The 23,247-nt window shown below is 47.1% G+C and overlaps 2 protein-coding genes and 1 long non-coding RNA gene across 12 annotated transcripts in view; 1 reads left to right on the plus strand and 2 right to left on the minus strand.

Annotated features, from left to right (window-relative positions):
* Window positions 1–4,277: 4,277 nt before the first annotated feature.
* Window positions 4,278–18,226, plus strand: wdr41 (WD repeat domain 41). The gene is made up of 14 exons (XM_052525577.1): window positions 4,278–4,490; window positions 4,640–4,714; window positions 4,942–5,057; window positions 6,048–6,096; window positions 7,862–7,990; window positions 8,146–8,208; window positions 14,574–14,685; window positions 14,935–14,997; window positions 15,109–15,213; window positions 16,056–16,240; window positions 16,390–16,511; window positions 16,713–16,798; window positions 17,457–17,590; window positions 17,703–18,226. The coding sequence occupies exons 2-14, from the start codon at window positions 4,667–4,669 to the stop codon at window positions 17,841–17,843; spliced, it is 1,353 nt and encodes a 450-aa protein (XP_052381537.1). The 5' UTR covers window positions 4,278–4,490; window positions 4,640–4,666; the 3' UTR covers window positions 17,844–18,226.
* On the minus strand, window positions 9,178–10,553 carry LOC127931822 (uncharacterized). 10 transcript variants are annotated; one of them, XR_008143202.1, is made up of 4 exons: window positions 10,032–10,553; window positions 9,882–9,981; window positions 9,732–9,806; window positions 9,178–9,631 (listed from the first exon to the last, which is right to left on the minus strand). It is a non-coding gene; the product is annotated as an uncharacterized LOC127931822 (long non-coding RNA). The 10 variants fall into 10 exon arrangements; XR_008143200.1 differs by having other exon boundaries at window positions 9,178–9,436; window positions 9,582–9,631; window positions 9,682–9,856; window positions 9,932–10,553; XR_008143203.1 differs by having other exon boundaries at window positions 9,178–9,436; window positions 9,532–9,631; window positions 9,882–10,553.
* Window positions 18,227–18,243: 17 nt separating the features above from the next.
* LOC118387982 (high affinity cAMP-specific and IBMX-insensitive 3',5'-cyclic phosphodiesterase 8B-like) overlaps window positions 18,244–23,247 on the minus strand; it is a 129,011-nt gene continuing 124,007 nt past the window's right edge. The window contains exon 23 of the mRNA XM_052525578.1: window positions 18,244–18,651. The gene's annotated coding sequence lies outside the window, so the exon portion shown is untranslated. The remainder of the gene's footprint in view (window positions 18,652–23,247) is intronic.

Consider the following 23,247-nt stretch of genomic DNA (forward strand, 5'->3'; position numbering starts at 1 on the left):
AGAAGCGTAGAGAGGGAAGTAGAAGGGTAGAGGAAGAGATAGACAGGGGGAGGTAGAGGGGGATGTAGACATGGAGAGGGGGGGTAGACAGGAGAGGGAGAGGTAGATGGGAGAGGGAGAGGTAGACAGGGAGATGGGGAGGTAGACAGGGAGAGGGGGAGGTAGACAGGGAGAGGGGGCGGTAGACGGGAGAGGGAGAGGTAGACGGGAGAGGAGGAGGTAGACGGGAGAGGAGGAGGTAGACGGGAGAGGGAGAGGTAGATGGGAGAGGGAGAGGTAGACAGGGAGAGGGGGAGGTAGACGGGAGAGGGAGAGGTAGACGGGGAGATGGGGAGATAGATGGGAGAGGGAGAGGGAGAGGTAGACGGGAGAGGGAGAGGTAGACGGGAGAGGGAGAGGTAAACAGGGAGAGGGGGAGGTAGACAGGGAGAGGGGGAGGTAGATGGGAGATGGAGAGGTAGACAGGGAGAGGGGGGAGGTAGACGGGAGAGGGAGAGGAGACAGGGGAGGAGGAGGTAGACAGGAGATGGGGAGGTAGGAGGTAGACAGGGAGAGGAGAAGGTAGATGGGAGAGGGAGAGGTAGACAGGGAGAGGGGGAGGTAGATGGGAGAGGGAGAGGTAGACAGGGAGATGGGGAGGTAGACAGGGAGATGGAGAGGTAGACGGGAGAGGAGGAGGTAGATGGGAGAGGGAGAGGTAGATGGGAGAGGGAGAGGTAGACAGGGAGAGGGGGAGGTAGACAGGGAGAGGGAGAGGTAGACGGGGAGAGGAGGAGGTAGACAGGGAGATGGAGAGGTAGACAGGGAGATGGGGAGGTAGATGGGAGAGGGAGAGGGAGAGGTAGACGGGAGAGGGAGAGGTAGACGGGAGAGGGAGAGGTAAACAGGGAGAGGGGGAGATAGACAGGGAGAGGGGGAGGTAGATGGGAGATGGAGAGGTAGACAGGGAGAGGGGGAGGTAGACGGGAGAGGGAGAGGTAGACAGGGAGAGGAGGAGGTAGACAGGGAGATGAGGAGGTAGACGGGAGAGGTAGACAGGGAGAGGAGAAGGTAGACGGGAGAGGGAGAGGTAGACAGGGAGAGGGGGAGGTAGATGGGAGAGGGAGAGGTAGACAGGGAGATGGGGAGGTAGACAGGGAGATGGAGAGGTAGACGGGAGAGGAGGAGGTAGACGGGAGAGGGAGAGGTAGATGGGAGAGGGAGAGGTAGACAGGGAGAGGGGGAGGTAGACGGGAGAGGGGGAGGTAGACGGGGAGAGGAGGAGGTAGACAGGGAGATGGAGAGGTAGACAGGGAGATGGGGAGGTAGATGGGAGAGGGAGAGGGAGAGGTAGACGGGAGAGGGAGAGGTAGACGGGAGAGGGAGAGGTAGACGGGAGAGGGAGAGGTAAACAGGGAGAGGGGGAGGTAGACAGGGAGAGGGGGAGGTAGATGGGAGATGGAGAGGTAGACAGGGAGAGGGGGAGGTAGATGGGAGAGGGAGAGGTAGACAGGGAGAGGAGGAGGTAGACAGGGAGATGGGGAGGTAGACGGGAGAGGTAGACAGGGAGAGGAGAAGGTAGACGGGAGAGGGAGAGGTAGATGGGAGAGGGAGAGGTAGACAGGGAGAGGAGGAGGTAGACGGGAGAGGGAGAGGTAGATGGGAGAGGGAGAGGTAGACAGGGAGAGGGGGAGGTAGACGGGAGAGGGGGAGGTAGACGGGGAGAGGAGGAGGTAGACAGGGAGATGGGGAGGTAGACGGGAGAGGTAGACAGGGAGAGGAGAAGGTAGACGGGAGAGGGAGAGGTAGATGGGAGAGGGAGAGGTAGACAGGGAGAGGAGGAGGTAGACGGGAGAGGGAGAGGTAGATGGGAGAGGGAGAGGTAGACAGGGAGAGGGGAGGTAGACGGGAGAGGGGAGGTAGACGGGGGAGGGAGAGGTAGACAGGGAGATGGAGAGGTAGACAGGGAGATGGGGAGGTAGATGGGAGAGGGAGAGGGGAGAGGTAGACGGGAGAGGGAGAGGTAGACGGGAGAGGGAGAGGTAACAGGGAGGTAAACAGGGAGAGGGGAGGTAGACAGGGAGAGGGGGAGGTAGATGGGAGATGGAGAGGTAGACAGGGAGAGGGGGAGGTAGATGGGAGAGGGAGAGGTAGACAGGGAGAGGAGGAGGTAGACAGGGAGATGGGGAGGTAGACGGGAGAGGTAGACAGGGAGAGGAGAAGGTAGACGGGAGAGGGAGAGGGAGAGGTAGACAGGTAGAGGGGGAGGTAGATGGGAGAGTTAGAGGTAGACAGGGAGATGGGGAGGTAGACAGGGAGAGGTGGAGGTAGACGGGAGTGGGAGAGGTAGACAAGTGTAACAGATGTGAAACGGCTAGCTTAGTTAGCGGTGTGCGCTAAATAGCGTTTCAATCAGTTACGTCACTTGCTCTGAGACCTTGAAGTAGTAGTTCCCCTTGCTCTGCAAGAGCCGCGGCTTTTGTGGAGCGATGGGTAACGATGCTTCGTGGGTGACTGTGCAGAAGGTCCCTGGTTCGCACCCGGGTATGGGCGAGGGGACGGTCTAAAGTTATTCTGTTACACAGGGAGAGGGAGAGGTAGACAGGGAGAGGAGGAGGTAGACAGGGAGAGGGGGAGGTAGAAGCGTGGAGAGGGAAGTAGAAGGGGAGAGGGGGAGGTAGAAGGGTAGAGGGAGAGGTAGAAGGGGAAGGTAGAAGCATAGAGGTGGAAGTGGAAGGGTAGAGGAAGAGACAGGGGGAGGTAGAGGGGGATGTAGACAGGGAGGGGGGGAGGTAGATGGGAGAGGGAGAGGTAGACAGGGAGATGGGGAGGTAGACAGGGAGAGGGGGAGGTAGACAGGGAGAGGGAGAGGTAGACAGGGACAGGGGGAGGTAGATGGGAGAGGGGGAGGTAGATGGGAGAGGGAGAGGTAGACAGGGAGAGGGAGAGGTAGACAGGGAGATGGAGAGGTAGACAGGGAGAGGAGGAGGTAGACGGGAGAGGGAGAGGTAGACAGGGAGAGGGAGAGGTAGACAGGGACAGGGGGAGGTAGACAGGGAGAGGGGGAGGTAGATGGGAGAGGTAGACAGGGAGATGGGGAGGTAGACAGGGAGAGGGGAGGTAGACGGGAGAGGGAGAGGTAGACAGGGAGAGGTAGAGAGAGATGGAGAGGTAGACAGGGAGAGGGGGAGGTAGACGGGAGAGGGAGAGGTAGACAGGGAGAGGAGGAGGTAGACGGGAGAGGGAGAGGTAGACAGGAGGAGGGGGAGGTAGACAGGGGGAAGAGGAGGTAGACAGGGAGATGGAGAGGTAGACAGGGAGATGGAGAGGTAGACGGGAGATGGAGAGGTAGACGGGAGAGGGAGACAGGGAGATGGAGAGGTAGACGGGAGAGGGAGAGGTAGACAGGGAGATGGAGAGGTAGACGGGAGAGGGAGAGGTAGACAGAGAGGTAGAATATAGACAGAGAGGTAGAATATAGACACAGCTAGAACACAGCAGAGCCAGCAGTTACAGAGAGAGAGATGAGGAAAGAGGGAAGGTAGAGAGCGTATAAAGAGGGAGATAGAGGAGGAGAGGACCAGGGGGAGATTTGGGCCAGTGGTTGTCATGCTAAAGTAATCTACAAATACTACTGAGTCACAGAAACACTATCACAGAGAAAATAATAAGAGTCTAATAGTGCAGTCTTTGACAGTGTTGTTTTTAGTTCAATGTCCAGAGAGACACAATATTTTACATGAGATGAATAAACACATTCTGTGTTTTCTATTTCAAGACAGATGTACCTGTCTAAACACTGCATGGGTAAATAGCAAGGCAAACATGTTGGTTCAGCCATAATTCCCCAAACGCTTTCGGTATCTGTTTCCACTGAAGGATGTGCTTCTCTCCAGAGCATCGAGTTGTTCTACACTGCCATCTAGTTGTCACAGATTAATGTGTAATTACAAGGTAACAAACAGACTGGCTACATGGTGCATGTTATAAAATGTTATTTCATTTTTTAAATTCCTCCCATATCGATTATTTTATATCGTGGAAAGGGTCGAGAAAATAAATTATGTATATCTCTGCATAAATTATTGTAAGAATTATGGCCAGTACAAGACCACATTTGCTTAGTGATACCGTAGAGAATGGTTGTCAACCAGGTAACTATAGCATTAACATCACACAAAACAGTTAGCCAGCTATTACTAAGGATAAGGAACAGGCAGAACAATAATATCAATTTGTCGACAGGTCTTTGCGAAGTTGCGTTTCCGTTTTTCACGTTTTCATTAATATGTCCATCCTGCGCTTCCGTAGTTAGCTACTGTCACATGAATGTTTTGTTGCGAAAGCTCAGCTTGACAGTTTCATGTCAAATTTCACGGGTCTTGGTTTGCCAGCTGGATCTCAAGTGGCAGATTTCCCTACTAAATAACAACGAGATATCCCCGACAGCTATTTTAAAGGCGTCAAGACGACCGTGATCTGGGAACGTCTCACGCCAAATGATTGTTAAGGCAAGATATAATCACATTCTCTGCTTGCTAACCTGAATTAGCTTGTCAGAATTGTTTACATGCAGGGGTCAGCTGTTTGTCATCAACAACAGCAATTGCATATTGTGCCATGGTGCAACTTCTGACATCTGTCGTCTCCTTGTCATCAGAATCTCCTGCATAGCCATTAGCCAGTCATGCTGCGATGGATACTCGGTGGTCGGGAAGCACAGGGGTCTGTCGAGGTAATAGCTGGCTAACTGTTTTGTGTGATGTTAATGCTATAGTTACCTGGTTGTGGTCTTGTACTGGCTATAATTCTTACTATAATTTGTGCAGAGATATACATCATTAATTTTCTCGACCCTTTCCATGCTTTTCTCACTATACTTCTCTTATGTGATTGAATTCACTGAGTGGCTTTTCAACCTGCTGTCTCTCCTCGTCTCATTTTTATCCCTTATGTGTGCAGAAAAACCCTGTGCTATTCATTGGGGAGGAACAGCCGAAAAACTGGTTCACTGAACTGCAGGTGCTAAAAGGACATTTTGACATTGTTCGATTTCTGGTGCAGATTGATGACTTCAGGTAAGCACCTCTCTCCTCTCTCTCTCTCTCTCTCTGCTCTCTACCATCTGCTGGACTCTATCTCTCAGTGTGATTGACAGCAGATCCTCTCCAAAGCAAACTTACAGAGCGTGACAAGAGCTTAATCATCACTACTGCTGGACTGTGTGTGTGTGTTTGATCTTCTCCTCAACAAATCTTTACTGGGTTGTGTGTATTTTATACTGTATGTGTGCAGTTACTCTATAGTTTACCCCTTTTCTTAACCCCCGCCTCCTACACACCTGCTACCCCACCTGCTCTTCCACCCCCCACTGACCACTGAATACATAGTTAACAGCCTTCACAGGTAATGCATTGCTTGGTGGAAGCATGCTGCGTGCTACTATGGTACAGTGGGTTTGCATAAGTGGTCTCATAAGTGCTTTCTAGCTGATCTGAGCTGTGTGTGTGTGTGTGTGTGTGGAGTTGGGTGGGTCCGGCAGAGCTTCACGCCTCGTCTACCTCAGTAATGACCCCCTCCTCTGGGCCTCGTCCTCTCCAGACAGGCCAGCAGCCGAGGGCAGGGGCCGGAACATTCTCACCAGATTGCTTTTCAAGTCCCAAAATGTATCCTTTTCCAGCCCTCGTTTGCTGGAAAGACAGTTCCTTTTCTCTTCTTTCTTCTATCTCATCCTTTACTCTTTCTGATCCTCTCATCCTGTAGGTTGGTTGTAGATGGGTAGGGGTCAGAGGTCAGGGAAAGGAGCTAAGCCTGAGGACAGGTGTTTTTAAGATCCCAGGGGAGTTAGTGGATTTTGTGGACAGTAGCTTACTCTCTGTTTCACTGAAACACATCCTTCTGGTTCAGTCATTTGGAGTTGATACATGTTTTTTCTCATTCATACCTGAAGAGTATTGGGTAATTATCACCATCATGCTTTGTTTTTAGCTGTGCTTTTAGGTGAGTAGCAGGACTGTAAGCAGGACCAGTGTTTTGTCATGTCATAAGTAGACATTGTTGTTTCCCAGGTTTGCTTCTGCAGGAGACGATGGTCTGGTGTTGGTGTGGAACGTTGAGGTGAGCCATTTGTCTGGGAGGGGAGATCGAGGGGGGATGTAGGAACATATAAACATCCAACGGCTTTGAGCAAAAGCTGGGTAGACGGAGGGCATGTTGTCCGGTCCTCTGGCAGTCTCTATGGGGGTGCCACAGGGTTCAATTCTCTGGCCGACTCTTTTCTCTGTATATATGAATGATGTTGCTCTTGCTGCAGGTGATTCCCTGATCCACCTCTACGCAGACGACACCATTCTGTATACTTCTGGCCCTTTCTTGGACACTGTGCTATCTTACCTCCAAACGAGCTTCAACGCCATACAACACTCCTTCCGTGGCCTCCAACTGCTCCTAAACGCTAGTAAAACCAAATGCATGCTTTTCAACCGTTCACTGCCTGCACCCGCACACCCGACTAGCATCACCACTCTGGATGATTCCGACCTAGAATATGTGGACATCTATAAGTACCTAGGTGTCTGGCTAGACTGTAAACTCTCCTTCCAGACTCATATCAAACATCTCCAATCCAAAATCAAATCCAGAATCGGCTTTCTATTTCGCAACAAAGCCTCCTTCATTCACGCCGCCAAACTTACCCTAGTAAAACTGACTATCCTACCGATCCTCGACTTCGGCGATGTCATCTACAAAATGGCTTCCAATACTCTACTCAGCAAACTGGATGCAGTTTATCACAGTGCCATCCGCTTTGTTACTAAAGCACCTTATACCACCCACCACTGCGACCTGTATGCTCTAGTCGGCTGGCCCTCGCTACATATTCTTCACCAGACCCACTGGCTCCAGGTCATCTACAAGTCATTGCTAGGTAAAGCTCCGCCTTATCTCAGTTCACTGGTCACGATGGCAACACCCACCCGTAGCACGCGCTCCAGCAGGTTAATATCACTGATCATCCCAGGGTAGCCTAGTGGTTAGAGCGTTGGACTAGTAACCGGAAGGTTGCAAGTTCAAACCCCCGAGCTGACAAGGTACAAATCTGTCGTTCTGCCCCTGAACAGGCAGTTAACCCACTGTTCCTATGTCGTCATTGAAAATAAGAATTTGTTCTTAACTGACTTGCCTGGTTAAATAAAGGTAAAATAAAAATAAATAAAACGAAGCCAACACCTCATTTGGCCGCCTTTCCTTCCAGTTCTCTGCTGCCTGTGACTGGAACGAATTGCAAAAATCACTGAAGTTGGAGACTTTTATTTCCCTCATCAACTTTAAACATCTGCTATCTGAGCAGCTAACCGATCGCTGCAGCTGTACATAGTCCATCGTTAAATAGCCCACCCAATTTACCTACCTCATCCCCAAACTGTTTTTATTTATTTACTTTTCTGCTCTTTTGCACACCAGTATCTCTACCTGCATATATGACCATCTGATCATTTATCACTCCAGTGTTAATCTGCTAAAATTGTAATTATTCGCCTATCTCCTCATGCCTTTTGCACACAATGTATATAGACTCTTTTTTTTCTTTTTTTTCTACTGTGTTATTGACTTGTTTATTGTTTACTCCATGTGTAACTCTGTGTTGCTGTCTGTTCACACTGCTATGCTTTATCTTGGCCAGGTCGCAGTTGTAAATGAGAACTTGTTTTCAACTAGCCTACCTGGTTAAATAAAGGTGAAAAAAAAGAAAAAAGAATTTGAAACGATAAAGTTAGAATAAAGGGTAATAGTGTTTTAGTAACACCAATAGGTGGCAGTGTTGTGAATATATTTTGAATAATAGGAATTGTTGTGTGTGTGTGTGTTTGTGTGTTCTCAGACAGGAGAGAGGCTGCTGGAACTAAGGGGTCACTCCCAGCAGATAACAGCCATGACAGCCTACACACACACGAGTGGAGAGAACGCACACACCTCCCTCATCACAGCTTCCTCGGACCGCACCCTCAGTGTATCCTTACACACACACACACACACACACACACACACACACACACACACACACACACACACACACACACACACACACACACACACACACACACACACACACACACACACACACATAGAACCCTGTTGTTGTATTTCCTGAGTGTTGTGGTTCAGCTGTGGGACCCAGAGACAGGCAACAGGGTTCAGACAGTCTCAGACCTCCAGTCCTCTGTCAAGGTATGTTCATCTGTTGGCAACACTTGCAACTCGTTACCATATGTTACCTAGTGCTGTGTTCTTTTTCAAGTTTCAAGTTTTTATTGTCATGTGCACAGTGAAGTACAGTGAAATGCCTTTCTTGCTCTTTCGCAACAATGCAGTAGTACATATTAGTAGTACTATAAAACAGTCAAGTAGAACTAAAACACACAAGAAATAGAAATAAGAAGAACATGAAAAGTAAGCAAGCTATATACAGGGTCAGTTCCAATACCATATTTACAATGTGCAGGGATCCTGGATCGATAGAGGTAGGTAGATATGTATAAGGGCATGTAACTAGGCATCAGGATATATGATAAACAGAGTAGCAGCAGTGTATATGATGATTGCATATGAGTGTGACTGTGTTGACTGTACATAGAGAAAATGCAAAAGGCCAATGTAGATAGTCCGTGTAGCCATTTTGTTAGCTGTTTAGCACTCTTATTGCTTGGGGAGAGAAGCTATCTTTGTTACCGAGTCCCAATGAAAGTCATTTTTTATATTTTACCTTTATTTAACTAGGCAAGTCAGTTAAGAACAAACTCTTATTTTCAATGACGGCCGAGGAACAGTGGGTTAACTGCCTTGTTCAGGGGCAGATCGACAGATTTGTCAGCTCGGGGATTTGATCTTGCAACCTTTCGGTTACTAGTCCAACGCTTTAACCGCTAGGCTACCCTGCCGCTCTAACCGCTAGGCTACCCTGCCGCTCTGACCGCTAGGCTACCCCGCCGCTCTGACCGCTAGGCTACCCCGCCGCTCTGACCGCTAGGCTACCCCGCCGCTCTGACCGCTAGGCTACCCCGCCGCTCTGACCGCTAGGCTACCCCGCCGCTCTGACCGCTAGGCTACCCCGCCGCTCTGACCGCTAGGCTACCCCGCCGCTCTGACCGCTAGGCTACCCCGCCGCTCTGACCGCTAGGCTACCCCGCCGCTCTGACCGCTAGGCTACCCCGCCGCTCTGACCACTAGGCTAACCCGCCGCTCTGACCACTAGGCTACCTGCCGCTCTGACCACTAGGCTACCTGCCGCTCTGACCACTAGGCTACCCCGCCGCTCTGACCACTAGGCTACCCCGCCGCTCTGACCACTAGGCTAACCCGCCGCTCTGACCACTAGGCTAACCCGCCGCTCTGACCACTAGGCTAACCTGCCGCTCTGACCACTAGGCTAACCTGCCGCTCTGACCACTAGGCTAACCTGCCGCTCTGACCACTAGGCTAACCCGCCGCTCTGTAGGCTAACCCGCCGCTCTGACCACTAGGCTAACCCGCCGCTCTGACCACTAGGCTAACCTGCCGCTCTGACCACTAGGCTAACCCGCCGCTCTGACCACTAGGCTAACCCGCCGCTCTGACCACTAGGCTAACCTGCCGCTCTGACCACTAGGCTAACCTGTCGCTCTGACCACTAGGCTAACCCGCCGCTCTGACCACTAGGCTAACCCGCCGCTCTGACCACTAGGCTAACCCGCCGCTCTGACCACTAGGCTAACCTGCCGCTCTGACCACTAGGCTAACCTGCCGCTCTGACCACTAGGCTAACCTGTCGCTCTGACCACTAGGCTAACCTGCCGCTCTGACCACTAGGCTAACCTGTCGCTCTGACCACTAGGCTAACCTGCCGCTCTGACCACTAGGCTAACCTGCCGCTCTGACCACTAGGCTAACCTGCCGCTCTGACCACTAGGCTAACCTGCCGCTCTGACCACTAGGCTAACCTGTCGCTCTGACCACTAGGCTAACCTGCCGCTCTGACCACTAGGCTAACCTGCCGCTCTGACCACTAGGCTAACCTGCCGCTCTGACCACTAGGCTAACCTGCCGCTCTGACCACTAGGCTAACCTGCCGCTCTGACCACTAGGCTAACCTGTCGCTCTGACCACTAGGCTAACCTGCCGCTCTGACCACTAGGCTAACCTGCCGCTCTGACCACTAGGCTAACCTGCCGCTCTGACCACTAGGCTAACCTGCCGCTCTGACCACTAGGCTAACCTGCCGCTCTGACCACTAGGCTAACCTGTCGCTCTGACCACTAGGCTACCTGCCGCCCTGCGTAATGTCTTATGTAATTACCTTTATCATGTAGTGTCTAAAATATCTGGTCATTTCAGTCATTTCAAAAGAAAGTGATGAATGTTTTGTTGCTTAAATATTTTTTTATTGAACACATACAAGAAAGAAAACAAGATATACAGAACAAGTAAACAGAAAGCAGAGGGCAGATGCCACCCCCCATAATTTGGTAGAGGGAACTTTGTTCCTTTTCCAAAACAACAAGATATTTTTTTTGTTGTCGAAATGAGACTAAGAGATGAGTTGTTTTGGGGGCTTGGTTAATCATTTTAGTGTTTCTGAAGGTGTGCTAACAGATTGAAAAGCGTCATACAGACGAGATATCAGTTTGTCTGAGGTGGGACACATTTTCATGGATCCGTCGAACATGGAAGGTTTAACATTTCCAAATGTAGGAAGATGTTTTCTAACAAAGTCTCTAATCTGTAGGGATCTGAAAAAGTTACTTCTGGGAAGATTATAGGTTTCCCTCAGCAAATCAAAGGAGGCAAAGGTCCCTTCTATATAAAAATCCTCTATGGTATTGATCCCTAGTTCTCCCGATCGTGCAAAGGTGTTATCAAGGTTAGAGGGGACAAAGTACTTATTCTTCGCAGTAGGGAGCAGAATGATATTGGTATAAGGTCAAAATGGAACTTAGTTTGCTTCAGATACGGACTGTGCTATGTGTGCTGTATACTAGGATTGTTACCATAAAGTGACATCTCCAAATTGACGGGACGAAATCACAGCGTCAATAGAAGAAGCTCCATACCAAGCCAGCTGCGTCATCCAGACAAAACACAAGAGCACAGAGGTTAGCGGACCAATAGTAAAATACACTGCTCAAAAAAATAAAGGGAACACTTAAACAACACAATGTAACTCCAAGTCAATCACACTACTGTGAAATCAAACTGTCCACTTAGGAAGCAACACTGATTGACAATAAATTTCACATGCTGTTGTGCAAATGGAATAGACAACAGGTGGAAATTATAGGCAATTAGCAAGACACCCCCAATAAAGGAGTGGTTCTGCAGGTGGTGACCACAGACCACTTCTCAGTTCCTATGCTTCCTGGCTGATGTTTTGGTCACTTTTGAATGCTGGCGGTGCTTTCACTCTAGTGGTAGCATGAGACGGAGTCTAAAACCCAAACAAGTGGCTCAGGTAGTGCAGCTCATCCAGGATAGCACATCAATACGAGCTGTGGCAAGAAGGTTTGCTGTGTCTGTCAGCGTAGTGTCCAGAGCATGGAGGCGCTACCAGGAGACAGGCCAGTACATCAGGAGACGCGGAGGAGGCCGTAGGAGGGCAACAACCCAGCAGCAGGACCGCTACCTCCGCCTTTGTGCAAGGAGGAGCAGGAGGAGCACTGCCAGAGCCCTGCAAAATGACTGCCAGCAGGCCACAAATGTGCATGTGTCTGCTCAAACGGTCAGAAACAGACTCCATGAGGGTGGTATGAGGGCCTGACGTCCACAGGTGGGGGTTCTGCTTACAGCCCAACACCGTGCAGGACGTTTGGCATTTGCCAGAGAACACCAAGATTGGCAAATTCGCCACTGGCGCCCTGTGCTCTTCACAGATGAAAGCAGGGTCACACTGAGCACGTGACAGACGTGACAGAGTCTGGAAACGCCGTGGAGAACGTTCTGCTGTCTGCAACATCCTCCAGCATGACCGGTTTGGTGGTGGGTCAGTCATGGTGTGGGGTGGCATTTCTTTGGGGGACCGCACAGCCCTCCATGTGCGCGCCAGAGGTAGCCTGACTGCCATTAGGTACCGAGATGAGATCCTCAGACCCCTTGTGAGACCATATGCTGGTGCGGTTGGCCCTGGGTTCCTCCTAATGCAAGACAATGCTAGACCTCATGTGACTGGAGTGTGTCAGCAGTTCCTGCAAGAGGAAGGCATTGATGCTATGGACTGTCCCGCCCGTTCCCCAGACCTGAATCCAATTGAGCACATTTGGGACATCATGTCTCGCTCCATCCACCACAGACTGTCCAGGAGTTGGCGGATGCTTTAGTCCAGGTCTGGGAGGAGATCCCTCATGAGACCATCCGCCACCTCATCAGGAGCATGCCCAGGCGTTGTAGGGAGGTCATACAGGCACGTGGAGGCCACACGCACTACTGAGCCTCATTTAGACTTGTTTTAAGGACATTACATCAAAGTTGGATCAGCCTGTAGTGTGGTTTTCCACTTTAATTTTGAGTGTGACTCCAAATCCAGACCTCCATGGGTTGATACATTTGATTTCCATTGATACTTTTTGTGTGATTTTGTTGTCAGCACATTCAACTGTGTAAAGAAAAAAGTATTTAATAAAAATATTTCATTCATTCAGATCTAGGATGTGTTATTTTAGTGTTCCCTTTATTTTTTTGAGCAGTGTATAACATTTGGGGTAGACAATCCTTCCATCTTGGACTTCCAGAGGTGTTTTTACCACTCCTGTGTGTTTTATAATCCCAGATGAATGGATTGATAATTGAGTCCAGTTGTTTATGAAAGGATTTAGGTATGAATACCGGGATGTTCTGGAATAGGTAAAGCAGTTGCGGGAGGAAGCATTCATTCTTCCGAGCAGGAAAATTCAATTGGAAGAGTCCTCCAAAATTGTACATTTGCAGTTGTCTAAAAAAACAACACTATTTTGCTCAAAAAAACATTTTTCTACTCTTAAGTGTGTACATTGCTGTATTTATATGTGGGATATTATTTTTCAGCAAGAGAAGTTCATGGAGTGTGCGTCTTTAAATGTTAATTTGGGAGGGGGTTGCTAGGGGCAACAGTGCTGTTCCATATCTTTCCCACACCTGTTTCACCATCTAGCATACTGTTTCTATATATACAGTCAGTTCAGGTTATATTTAGACATACTGTCTTTTTATGTCTGTGAACTCTACTATTAATTCAAATATTTGCAATTTATTTTTTATTTTATTTCACCTTTATTTAACTCGGTAGGATAGTTGAGAACAAGTTCTCATTGACAACTGTGACCTGGCCAAGATAAACAAAGCAGTGCGACACAAACAACACAGAGTTACACATGGAATAAACAAACGTACAGTCAATAACACAATAGGGGGGGGAAAGTCTATATACAGTGTGTGCAAATGACGTGAGGAGGGAAGGCAATAAATAGGCCATAGTAGCGACGTAATTATAATTTATCAAATGAACACTGGAGTGATAGATGTGCAGATGATGATCTGCAATTAGAAATACTGGTGTGCAATAATGTAAATAAAAACAATATGGGGATGAGGTGGATAGATTGGTTAGGCTATTTACCATCCTACCATTGTTGCATAAACCCCATGGTTTATGCAACAATGGTAATTAGTCTCCATAGGTTGATAATGGATATGTGGGTGGGTGTGTACTCTTATCGTTCTATCTCTGTTAGTGTCTGCTGGTGTTGGAGCGGTTATGTGTGTTGGTGTGGGTGGGTGGGTGGGTACGTGTGTACTCTTATCGTTCTATCTCCCTGGTGTTGTTATGTGTGTTGGTGTGGGTGGGTGGGTGGGTACGTGTGTACTCTTATGTTCTATCCCTGTTAGTGTCTGCTGGTGTTGGAGCGGTTATGTGTTGTGTGGGTGGGTGGGTGGGTGGGTGTGTACTCTTATCGTTCTATCTCTGTTAGTGTCTGCTGGTGTTGGTACTCTTAGTTCTATCTCGGTTATGTGTGTTGGTGTGGGTGGGTGGGTGGGTGTGTACTCTTATCGTTCTATCTCTGTTAGTGTCTGCTGGTGTTGGAGCGGTTATGTGTGTTGGTGTGGGTGGGTGGGTGGGTGGGTACGTGTGTACTCTTATCGTTCTATCCCTGTTAGTGTCTGCTGGTGTTGGAGCGGTTATGTGTGTTGGTGTGGGTGGGTGGGTGGGTGGGTACGTGTGTACTCTTATCGTTCTATCCCTGTTAGTGTCTGCTGGTGTTGGAGCGGTTATGTGTGTTGGTGTGGGTGGGTGGGTGGGTGGGTACGTGTGTACTCTTATCGTTCTATCTCTGTTAGTGTCTGCTGGTGTTGGAGCGGTTATGTGTGTTGGTGTGGGTGGGTGGGTGGGTGGGTGTGTACTCTTATCGTTCTATCTCTGATAGTGTCTGCTGGTGTTGGAGCGGTTATGTGTGTTGGTGTGGGTGGGTGGGTGGGTACGTGTGTACTCTTATCGTTCTATCTCTGTTAGTGTCTGCTGGTGTTGGAGCGGTTATGTGTGTTGGTGTGGGTGGGTGGGTACGTGTGTACTCTTATCGTTCTATCTCTGATAGTGTCTGCTGGTGTTGGAGCGGTTATGTGTCTGGGTGTCGGGAGGAAATGAGTTGTGTGTGTGGAACAGAGACTTCCAGCTGCAGTGTCAGAGCCAGCACCATGACGACACAGGTAATAACACAGAGATCATGTTAGGATACATTCATTCATAATGCACTATTCACACATTAACCTCATGGTACACAGAGAAACCAGGATTACGGTTCAGTTGCCACAAAAGGGAGCAAACATTTTTAAAGGAAGGGAGTACTGTCTGATCTTGTCCATTTAGCACCACCTTTTCTTTCCATTGGTGCTTATTTATGTATTTTAATCTAATATATGAAGGGATTCAATGTTAGTCTTGTGTTGTGTCTCAAGGAATCAGTGCCATGGTGGAGTTGCCTAAGAACTGTATAGCAGCAGCTATGGACAAAGATATAGGTGAGTAGTAATAGTAACCATGGTTGTAGTCCTGTATTCTTTATGAACCTTTATGTTGTCCATGTATCTCTTTTGAACTAAGGTAAACACCCTCTCCCTCCCTCTGTGTAGTGATTTTCAGGCTGACCATGTCCACTGGGTCCCGGTTGTCTGTGGCAGAGGTCAGACGTCTATCTGACCACCAGGACAGCATCCACGCTCTCATCAACATCAATGGTCAGCCTTTATCTCTTCGTCATCTCACATTTACATTTGACATGTTAGTCATTCAGCAGATGCTCTCATCCAGAGCCCCTTAGTGCAATCATTTCAAGATAGCAAGGTGAGACAACCAAGTATCACCGTCGTAGTAAGTACATTTTCCTCAATAAAGAAGTTATATGGACACTGAGTGTATTTGACATCAGTAAGGACACCTTCCTAATATTGAGTTGCACCCCTCTCCCTCCCTCTTGCCTTCAGAACAACCTCAATTCATCGGGGTATGGACTCTACAAAGTGTCAAAAGTGTTCCACAGGGATGCTGGCCCATTTTTGTCTCCAAAACTTCCCACAGTTGTGTCAAGTTGGCTGGATGTCCTTTGCGTGGAGGACCATTCTTGATAAACACATGAAACTGTTGAGCGTGACAAATACACAATCAAAGTGGTGTTCTAGGCACCTACTACCATACCCTGTTCAAAGGCACTTAAATATTTTGTCTTGGTCATTCACCCTCTGAATGGCACACATACACAATCCATGTCTCAAGGCTTAGAAATCCTTCTTTAACCTGTTTCCTCCCCTTCATCTACACTGATTGAAGAGAGATCAATAAGGGATCATAGCTTTCGCCTGAATTCACCTGGTCAGTCTTCAGTATGTCTTGGAAAGAGCAGGTGTCCTTAATGTTTTGTACACTCAGTGTATATTTCAGGTTGACTTGGTTTAACTTAAACTGAAGCTAAACTTTGACCGGGCAGTCTGGGATTTGAATTTCTGAGGTTCTACTTCACAAATTCTAACTATGGTATTTTCCTCCTACTCTTCCTACTCCTCCTCTACCTCTTCCTTTTCAGATGGCCTATTTGCCAGTGGGTCCCATGTTGGCGAGCTGATCCTGTGGGACGCTGTTGATTGGACGATTATGGCCTATGAGCACATCCTGTGGGAGGAGTCTCAGACCGACACCCAGGCTGAGATCCGATTGGCCGCTCCGAAACCCAGTGAGATGTCCATCCAACAGCTGACATCCGATGGAGAGGTGAGTACCATGTTTTGACACGGTGAGATTATTTTAGGTTGAAAGTTAGTGTTGTTAATCAAGTCAAGTCAACTGGTATTTAAGGTGCATTATCACAAGGTCTCAATACACTACAAATGAATTATCTTTTATCACCTCTTCCTCCCTAGCTGATGGTGGCTGCAGTGGGCAGTGGTCTGTATGTGTACAGTGTCATCACTAAGAGTGTTGTGGCCTACAGGAAGACAGCCCACGACTCCAACGTACTACACACCATGCTGCTGCCTGATGGGTAATCAAATCACACCTGCTCTTATTAAGAGACCCACTGTTTGCTGTTCCCAAGCTCTTTATCTCAGCCACAACAATGTTATCAAACATAATGGTCTTTATCAGGTTTCACACGTTACCTGTGTTGTTCTCTCTTCTGTAAGGTACATGTGTGTCACACTGCAGTGTTTTATAGATGTCTTATAGTGTGTGTGTGTTGCAGGGGGCTGATGTCGTGCTCCGAGGATGGCAGTGTGAGGATTTGGGAGATGCAGGACCTCCTGTTACCTGCAGAACCAGCCTCTGCAGGTGAGTCGTACACACACACAGACCCAGCAGAGTCAGTGTAGTGGTGGGATCAAAGGAGGGCTAGACAGACTATGGCAGTGATGTCACTAGCCTAGGCTAGCGTCTATACTAATCCTACACAGCTGCCTTTGAAGTGGATTGGAGCGCTCCTCTGAGTCTGAGCTGTGGTCCTTTCTTTCCCTCGCTTTCTCGTTCTGTTCATCCATCACTTCACCACAGCTCAGAGCTCAGAGTCTGTCAGTGTGATGACTCCTTCTTGAAGCACTGTCATCAGTCAGCGAACACACACACTCAGCCAAATCACATTTCCTGAGTTGGTTTTTCTTTTTGCACTTCCACTGTAATTTATAAGGAAGGGAAATATAATTTTGGTCTATTGGGATTTTTATGGCCTTTTTATTGTCCATATTAAGATAAATGTTTTCATGTGAAAAAATGTGACAAGCCCCTAGGGGCAGGCGGTCTACAGTCACGTCTTATTGGATGGTTGTGGAATGTTTCTCATCCCAGAGCTGTGCCCACTGCTTGACATCTCGTGGTGATGACGTCGTGGCTGATAGAGTCCATGTGCCAAACCTGTCTGGTTGCCGAGTCCATCTGAAAAGTCGCAGCATCAGCTTTCTATTAAAATCTCTCTCTGTCTCTCTCCATCCTCCAGGGTTCTTTGGGATGTGGACTTTCGGCAGGTCCAATAAGCAGGCGGGGCCTCCTGTGAAGAAGGTTCTTGAACTCCCCAGTCTCAGAACATTGGAACTGACGGGCGACCTGATTGGACACTCAGGGGCCGTGCAGGTATGATGTCACGTAATAATCAACTGACAACATTTAGATAAATATCCTATCCTATTTATACATGTTACCATTTCTGTGTATTTGTGTGTTTTTGCTTGTGTGTCCTCTCCAGATGTTTGTGAGTTTTGGGGAGAAGGGTCTGGTAACATGTTCTACAGACCACCTGCTGATTGCATGGAAGAACAGAGAGAGAGAGTCTCACCTCCGCAGTCTCGCCCTCTTCAGGAAACTGGAGGAGAACGGGGGACTCTGACCCCCACCTGTCAGTCACTAACACCTTTATTTATGATTTTACAAAACACTTTCTACTGGAAGTTAAGGTTTTAAAGAGGGGTGGAATGTATTTGTTCCTAGGTGTTGTTATTTCACTGTCCTGAGGTTCATGGATGTGTACAATGTGATGGATATTTCTTTACCATGTTTGTTGGTTTAGTGATTTTACAACGTGTGAAATTCTGTGTGTTTCAAGTCTTCAATTTTAATCTGATGTTCTTATATATGCCTGTCTTCAAGTTGGTTACACATTTAATTGCCAAATGTCTGTATGGTTATTTGAACTATTTTTACCCCACACTTGCTTGTTTTTTAAAGCCTAAAAATAATGTCACAAATTAAAGATACAACTGGTCACAAACACCATATTGCAGGATATGTATATTTTAAACATGTTTATTGTTTGTCACTAATACATTTAAAGTATTGACAAAGAGAACCAAAATCAGACCACAAAAGACTGAAATCATATCCACTCAACTCTGGAGGATCCAACAAGAGCAGCTTTATAAACAACTAAAGCCTCAAACCATACAATCCTTCCAAAATACATAAAACATTACCATTATACTTTACAGTTGCCTTTTCACGGCCAATAATGACAAAACAATGAATAATTACTTAAAAAAATAGAGCTTGTATACATTAACGCTTGTTGAGTTCCTATTGGTTGTTCTGAAGGAAACAGATTGGCACGTTCTCCGTATCCATTGATGCCAGTCTCTGACCAATGACAGAGCCTGGTTAACATGACATCACAGTAGATGTCAGCCATGCTCTCACTTCAGCTGAAAGGTTTGTTTTGGGGGGAAAAGAGAGGAGAAGCATGAGGGTGACTTCAGATCTGAACACATCTAACTGAACAACTGAAACAAAAGTCAATAAAAAACGTTCTATTAAAAATAGATGAAGCTCAATGGACAGTCCATGGGACACAACATAGTGGGTTGTTGAAGTCAGCAGTAGCTAGGTAGTTTCCAGTGTCGTATATCAGTGAAACTATGAAAGCCTTGACAGAGTGAGCAATGGGAAGAGGTTTTAAGGCATTTGTCTTACCATGTTCTGAAACTAGCATACAGTCATTGTCAAACACACTGTTCTCTCCATAATACCTGTAGTGTTCACCTGTCGAGGGTCAGTCTCAAATGACACCATGTTCCCCACAAAGCACACTTCATTTGTCACTATATGGGGAATAGGGTGCCATTTGGGACATTAATATACTGTGATACTCTGACCAACCAGAGAACGAGGAGTTGAGGAATGTGAGCCAGGTTAAAATTCTAAAGTAAAATAGGCCTACTCTGGCTTAGTGGCTTTGTTCAGCTACTCACTAACCCAAACAAACCACATGAAACCAAACAAATCATTTGAAGCTAAATCAACCATTTGAAGCCAAACAAACCATTTGAATCCAAACAAACCACATGAAGCCAAACAAACTATTTGAATCCAAACACACCATTTGAAAGCCAAACAAACCATTTGAATCCAAACAAACCATTTGAAAGCCAAACAAACTATTTGAATCCAAACAAACCATTTGAAGCCAAACAAACCATTTGAAAGCCAAACAAACCATTTGAAAGCCAAACAAACCATTTGAAAGCCAAACAAACCATTTGAATCCAAACAAACCATTTGAAGCCAAACAAACCATTTGAAGCTAAACAAACCATTTGAAGCCAAACAAACCATTTGAAGCCAAACAAACCATTTGAAGCTGAAGGAACACTGTTTCAGAGGAGAGGAGCAAAGTAAGGCACCTTGAAGAAGATCACTGTTCCTTCGGTTAACTACGTACCCCAGTTTAGTTTCTCTTGGTTGAATATACACACATGCAGGCATGCGCAAGCACTTTGAACTCGGAACTTACCACCCAGTCATAACACATCTGACCATAGCTGCAGGAAGATGTTTGGGGGGCTGTCATAGAATATTTTGGAGGGGCACGCTCTACAGACTACAAACACGCTACATATATCGGACTGATAATTATAGGACTAGTAAAGGCCCAGTGCACTACTTCTGTAATTAGTATTATTTTTTAAATATCAGATTTTTCAGGGGAGACACCAGCACCCTCAGCACCCCTACTTCCAGCAGGCTATGCCTTTGACTGCCTGTCTTGTATGTCTACTGTGTAGCTGCACAAGGACATTATTGGAACTGCATTTCCCACTGCCAACCAATGGAGGGAGACCACTACACAGTAATGTGTTTTAGATGACAGGAAGGGGATGATAATGTCATTTTCAATATTGTTTTAATAGCAGAGTCAGAGTTGAAAACCCAACAGAACCAAGCAGCAGTACAGGGTACTGGGAGCTGGCCTGATGGTCTCTTTTCCTAGAGAGGATCCAAAGACCGGGTCAATCTAAAATGTCCCCATAGAACGCACTACCATTCTGTACTGCACTTTAAAGGCAATAGGGTGCATTTAAGATGCAACTGTTTAAGCCCCAAAAGCTAAGTGTGCCAGTGTTTCTCACCACATACATCTCTGCCCCAAAAGTAGTGCACTACATAGGGAATAGTTTGAGCCAGAGCCATCCAAGTCTTTCATGCTGTGTCTCTCCCATGGTGGTTTCATCAGGCTGCTGTGAGGTGGCTCTGCTCAGACCACGCTGCCATGCTACATCATAACGGACCAGCAACACGCTATGGGGACATAGGAGGGACAAGAAGCAGTTGGAAAATATAATGTACTCCTACAGTCGTGGACAAAAGTTTTGAGAATGACACAAATATTAATTTTCAAAGTCTGCTGCCTCCGTGTCTTTAGATATTTTTGTCAGATGTTACTATGGAATACTGAAGTATAATTACAAACATTTCGTAAGTGTCAAAGGCTTTTATTGACAACTACATGAAGTTGGTGCAAAGAGTGAATATTTGCAGTGTTGACCCTTCTTTTTCAAGACCTCTGCAATCCGCCCTGGCATGCTGTCAATTAAATTCTGAGCCACATCCTGACTGATGGCAGCCCATAATCAATGCTTGGAGTTTGTCAGAATTTGTTTGTCCATCTGTCTCTTGAGGATTGACCACAAGTTCTCAATGGGATTAAGGTCTGGGGAGTTTCCTGGCCATGGACTCAAAATATCGATGTTTTGTTCCCAGAGCCACTTAGTTATCACTTTTGCCTTATGGCAAGGTACTCCATCTTGCTGGAAAAGGCATTGTTTGTCACCAAACTGTTCCTGGATGGTTGGGAGAAGTTGCTCTCAGAGGATGTGTTGGTACTATTCTTTATTCATGGCTGTGTTCTTAGGCACAATTGTGAGTGAGCCCACTCCTTTGGCTGAGAAGCAACGCCATACATGAATGGTCTAAGGATGCTTTACTGTTGGCATGACACAGGACTGATGGTAGCGCTCACCTTGTCTTCTCCGGACAAGCTTTTTTCCAGGTGCCCCAAACAATCGGAAAGGGGATTCATCAGAGAAAATGACTTTACCCCAGTCCTCAGCAGTCCAATCCCTGTACCTTTTGCAGAATATCTGTCCCTGATGTTTTTCCTGGAGAGAAGTGGCTTCTTTGCTGCCCTTCTTGACACCAGGCCATCCTCCAAAAGTATTTTGCATACAGATGCACTCACACCTGCTTGCTGTGATTCCTGAGCAAGCTCTGTACAGTGGTGCCCCGATCCCGCAGTTGAATCAACTTTAGGAGACGGTCCTGGTGCTTGCTGGATTTTCTTGGGTGCCCTGAAGCCTTCTTCACAACAACTCAACCTCTCTCTTTGAAGTTCTTGATGATCTGATAAATGGTTGATTTAGGTGCAATCTTACTGGAAGCAATATCCTTGCCTGTGAAGCCCTTTTTGTGCAACGTAATGATGACGGCACGTGTTTCCTTGCAGGTAACCATGGTTGACAGAGGAAGAACAATGATTCCAAGCACCACCGTCCTTTTGAAGCTTCCAGTCTGTTATTCGAACTCAATCAGCATGACAGAGTGATCTCCAGCCTTGTCCTCATCAACACTCACACCTGTGTTAATGAGAGAATCACTGACATGATGTCAGCTGGTCCTTTTGTGGCAGGGCTGAAATGCAGTGGATTTTTTGGGGGGGGATTCAGTTCATTTGCATGGCAAAGAGTGACTTTGCAATGAATTGCAATTAACCTGATCACTCTTCATAACATTCTGGAGTATATGCATATTGCCATCATACAAACTGAGGCAGCAGACTTTGTGAAAATGTATATTTGTGTCATTCTCAAAACTTTTGGGCACGACTGTACAACTGCACTGCACACCAGAGAGTAACTGGAAAGTTAGAAATCAATGGTTTGGTTGTGCTTGGAATATTAACTTGCTTAGCCACTGCTCTCATGTTGCGATACTATAATTTGTTTCCTTCATATTTGGAGATTACAATTATCTACAGTATGTGTCCACATCAATGTGCCTAGTTAAATAAAGGTGAAATTAAAAAAATAAATAAAACACGTGCCTTTGATATTTAAATGGATGTACTGGAACTTTATGACCTTTTTTAAGTAATGAATTATGATTAGCTTCAATGCAAGCTGTCATAAAAATATTACACTTGGCCTACTGTAGGTCAGATAATTCACTTCTTATTTGGTTTATAATTGAAGATCAACAGTACTTAATATAGTGTTATTTTTCTCCCACTTGTCGCTAATAGTGTTGTAATTCTGTTCTAATACTGTTCCCACTAAGCCCCAGTGTTGACAGGATAGTTATCTTTTAAGAGCCCTGTGGAGCAGAGTTCCATAGGGGCTGAATGAGGGCTGGTTCTAGCCCCAGAGGGGAGCCTGATGGTGAGCTAGCTGTATGTGAGGCATGGCTCTCTGCACAGAGCTCTGGTTCTCCCCCATAGAGAGAGATATTACAGCAGTCAGTTCAGCTGGGCTCTGCTCTGTAAACCTCCTAGGTATGGAGCGAACACAGACCTCTGACTGCACTGGGGCTGCTGCCAAACGCACGCACGCACGCACGCACGCACGCACACACACACACACACACACACACACACACACACACACACACACACACACACACACACACACACACACACACACACACACACACACACACACACACACACACACACACACACACACACACACACACACACACCTCTGTATGATTCTGCCTGACAGGGCTTATCAGAGCTCAATATTCCTTAATACTTTCAGCTGGCGAGAGAACAAGGTAAGCGGAGTTACAATTTACAGTTGTCTGTTTAGTTGGAAGAGCGAGTACAGTGTGCATGTGCTGGAGTGGACTGATTTCTCTCTACATGCTTTAGTTCTGTAATCATTCTGTGATCTCTCCCCTTTTAGCTGTAGAAGTCACAGTATAATGAAGCTTTGGTACCCATCTCAGCAGTACTACATACTACAGTA

This window comes from Oncorhynchus keta, chromosome 9 (genome assembly GCF_023373465.1).
Source record: "Oncorhynchus keta strain PuntledgeMale-10-30-2019 chromosome 9, Oket_V2, whole genome shotgun sequence".
NCBI lineage: Eukaryota > Metazoa > Chordata > Actinopteri > Salmoniformes > Salmonidae > Oncorhynchus > Oncorhynchus keta.

Excerpts from the sequence above, each read along its gene's own strand:
- wdr41 (XM_052525577.1), top strand. The coding sequence starts at position 4,667 with ATGCTGCGATGGATACTCGGTGGTCGGGAAGCACAGGGGTCTGTCGAG. Across the intron at positions 5,058-6,047 it reads GTGCAGATTGATGACTTCAG|GTTTGCTTCTGCAGGAGACG; the intron begins GTAAGCACCTCT and ends GTTGTTTCCCAG. Across the intron at positions 14,998-15,108 it reads AGCTATGGACAAAGATATAG|TGATTTTCAGGCTGACCATG; the intron begins GTGAGTAGTAAT and ends CCCTCTGTGTAG.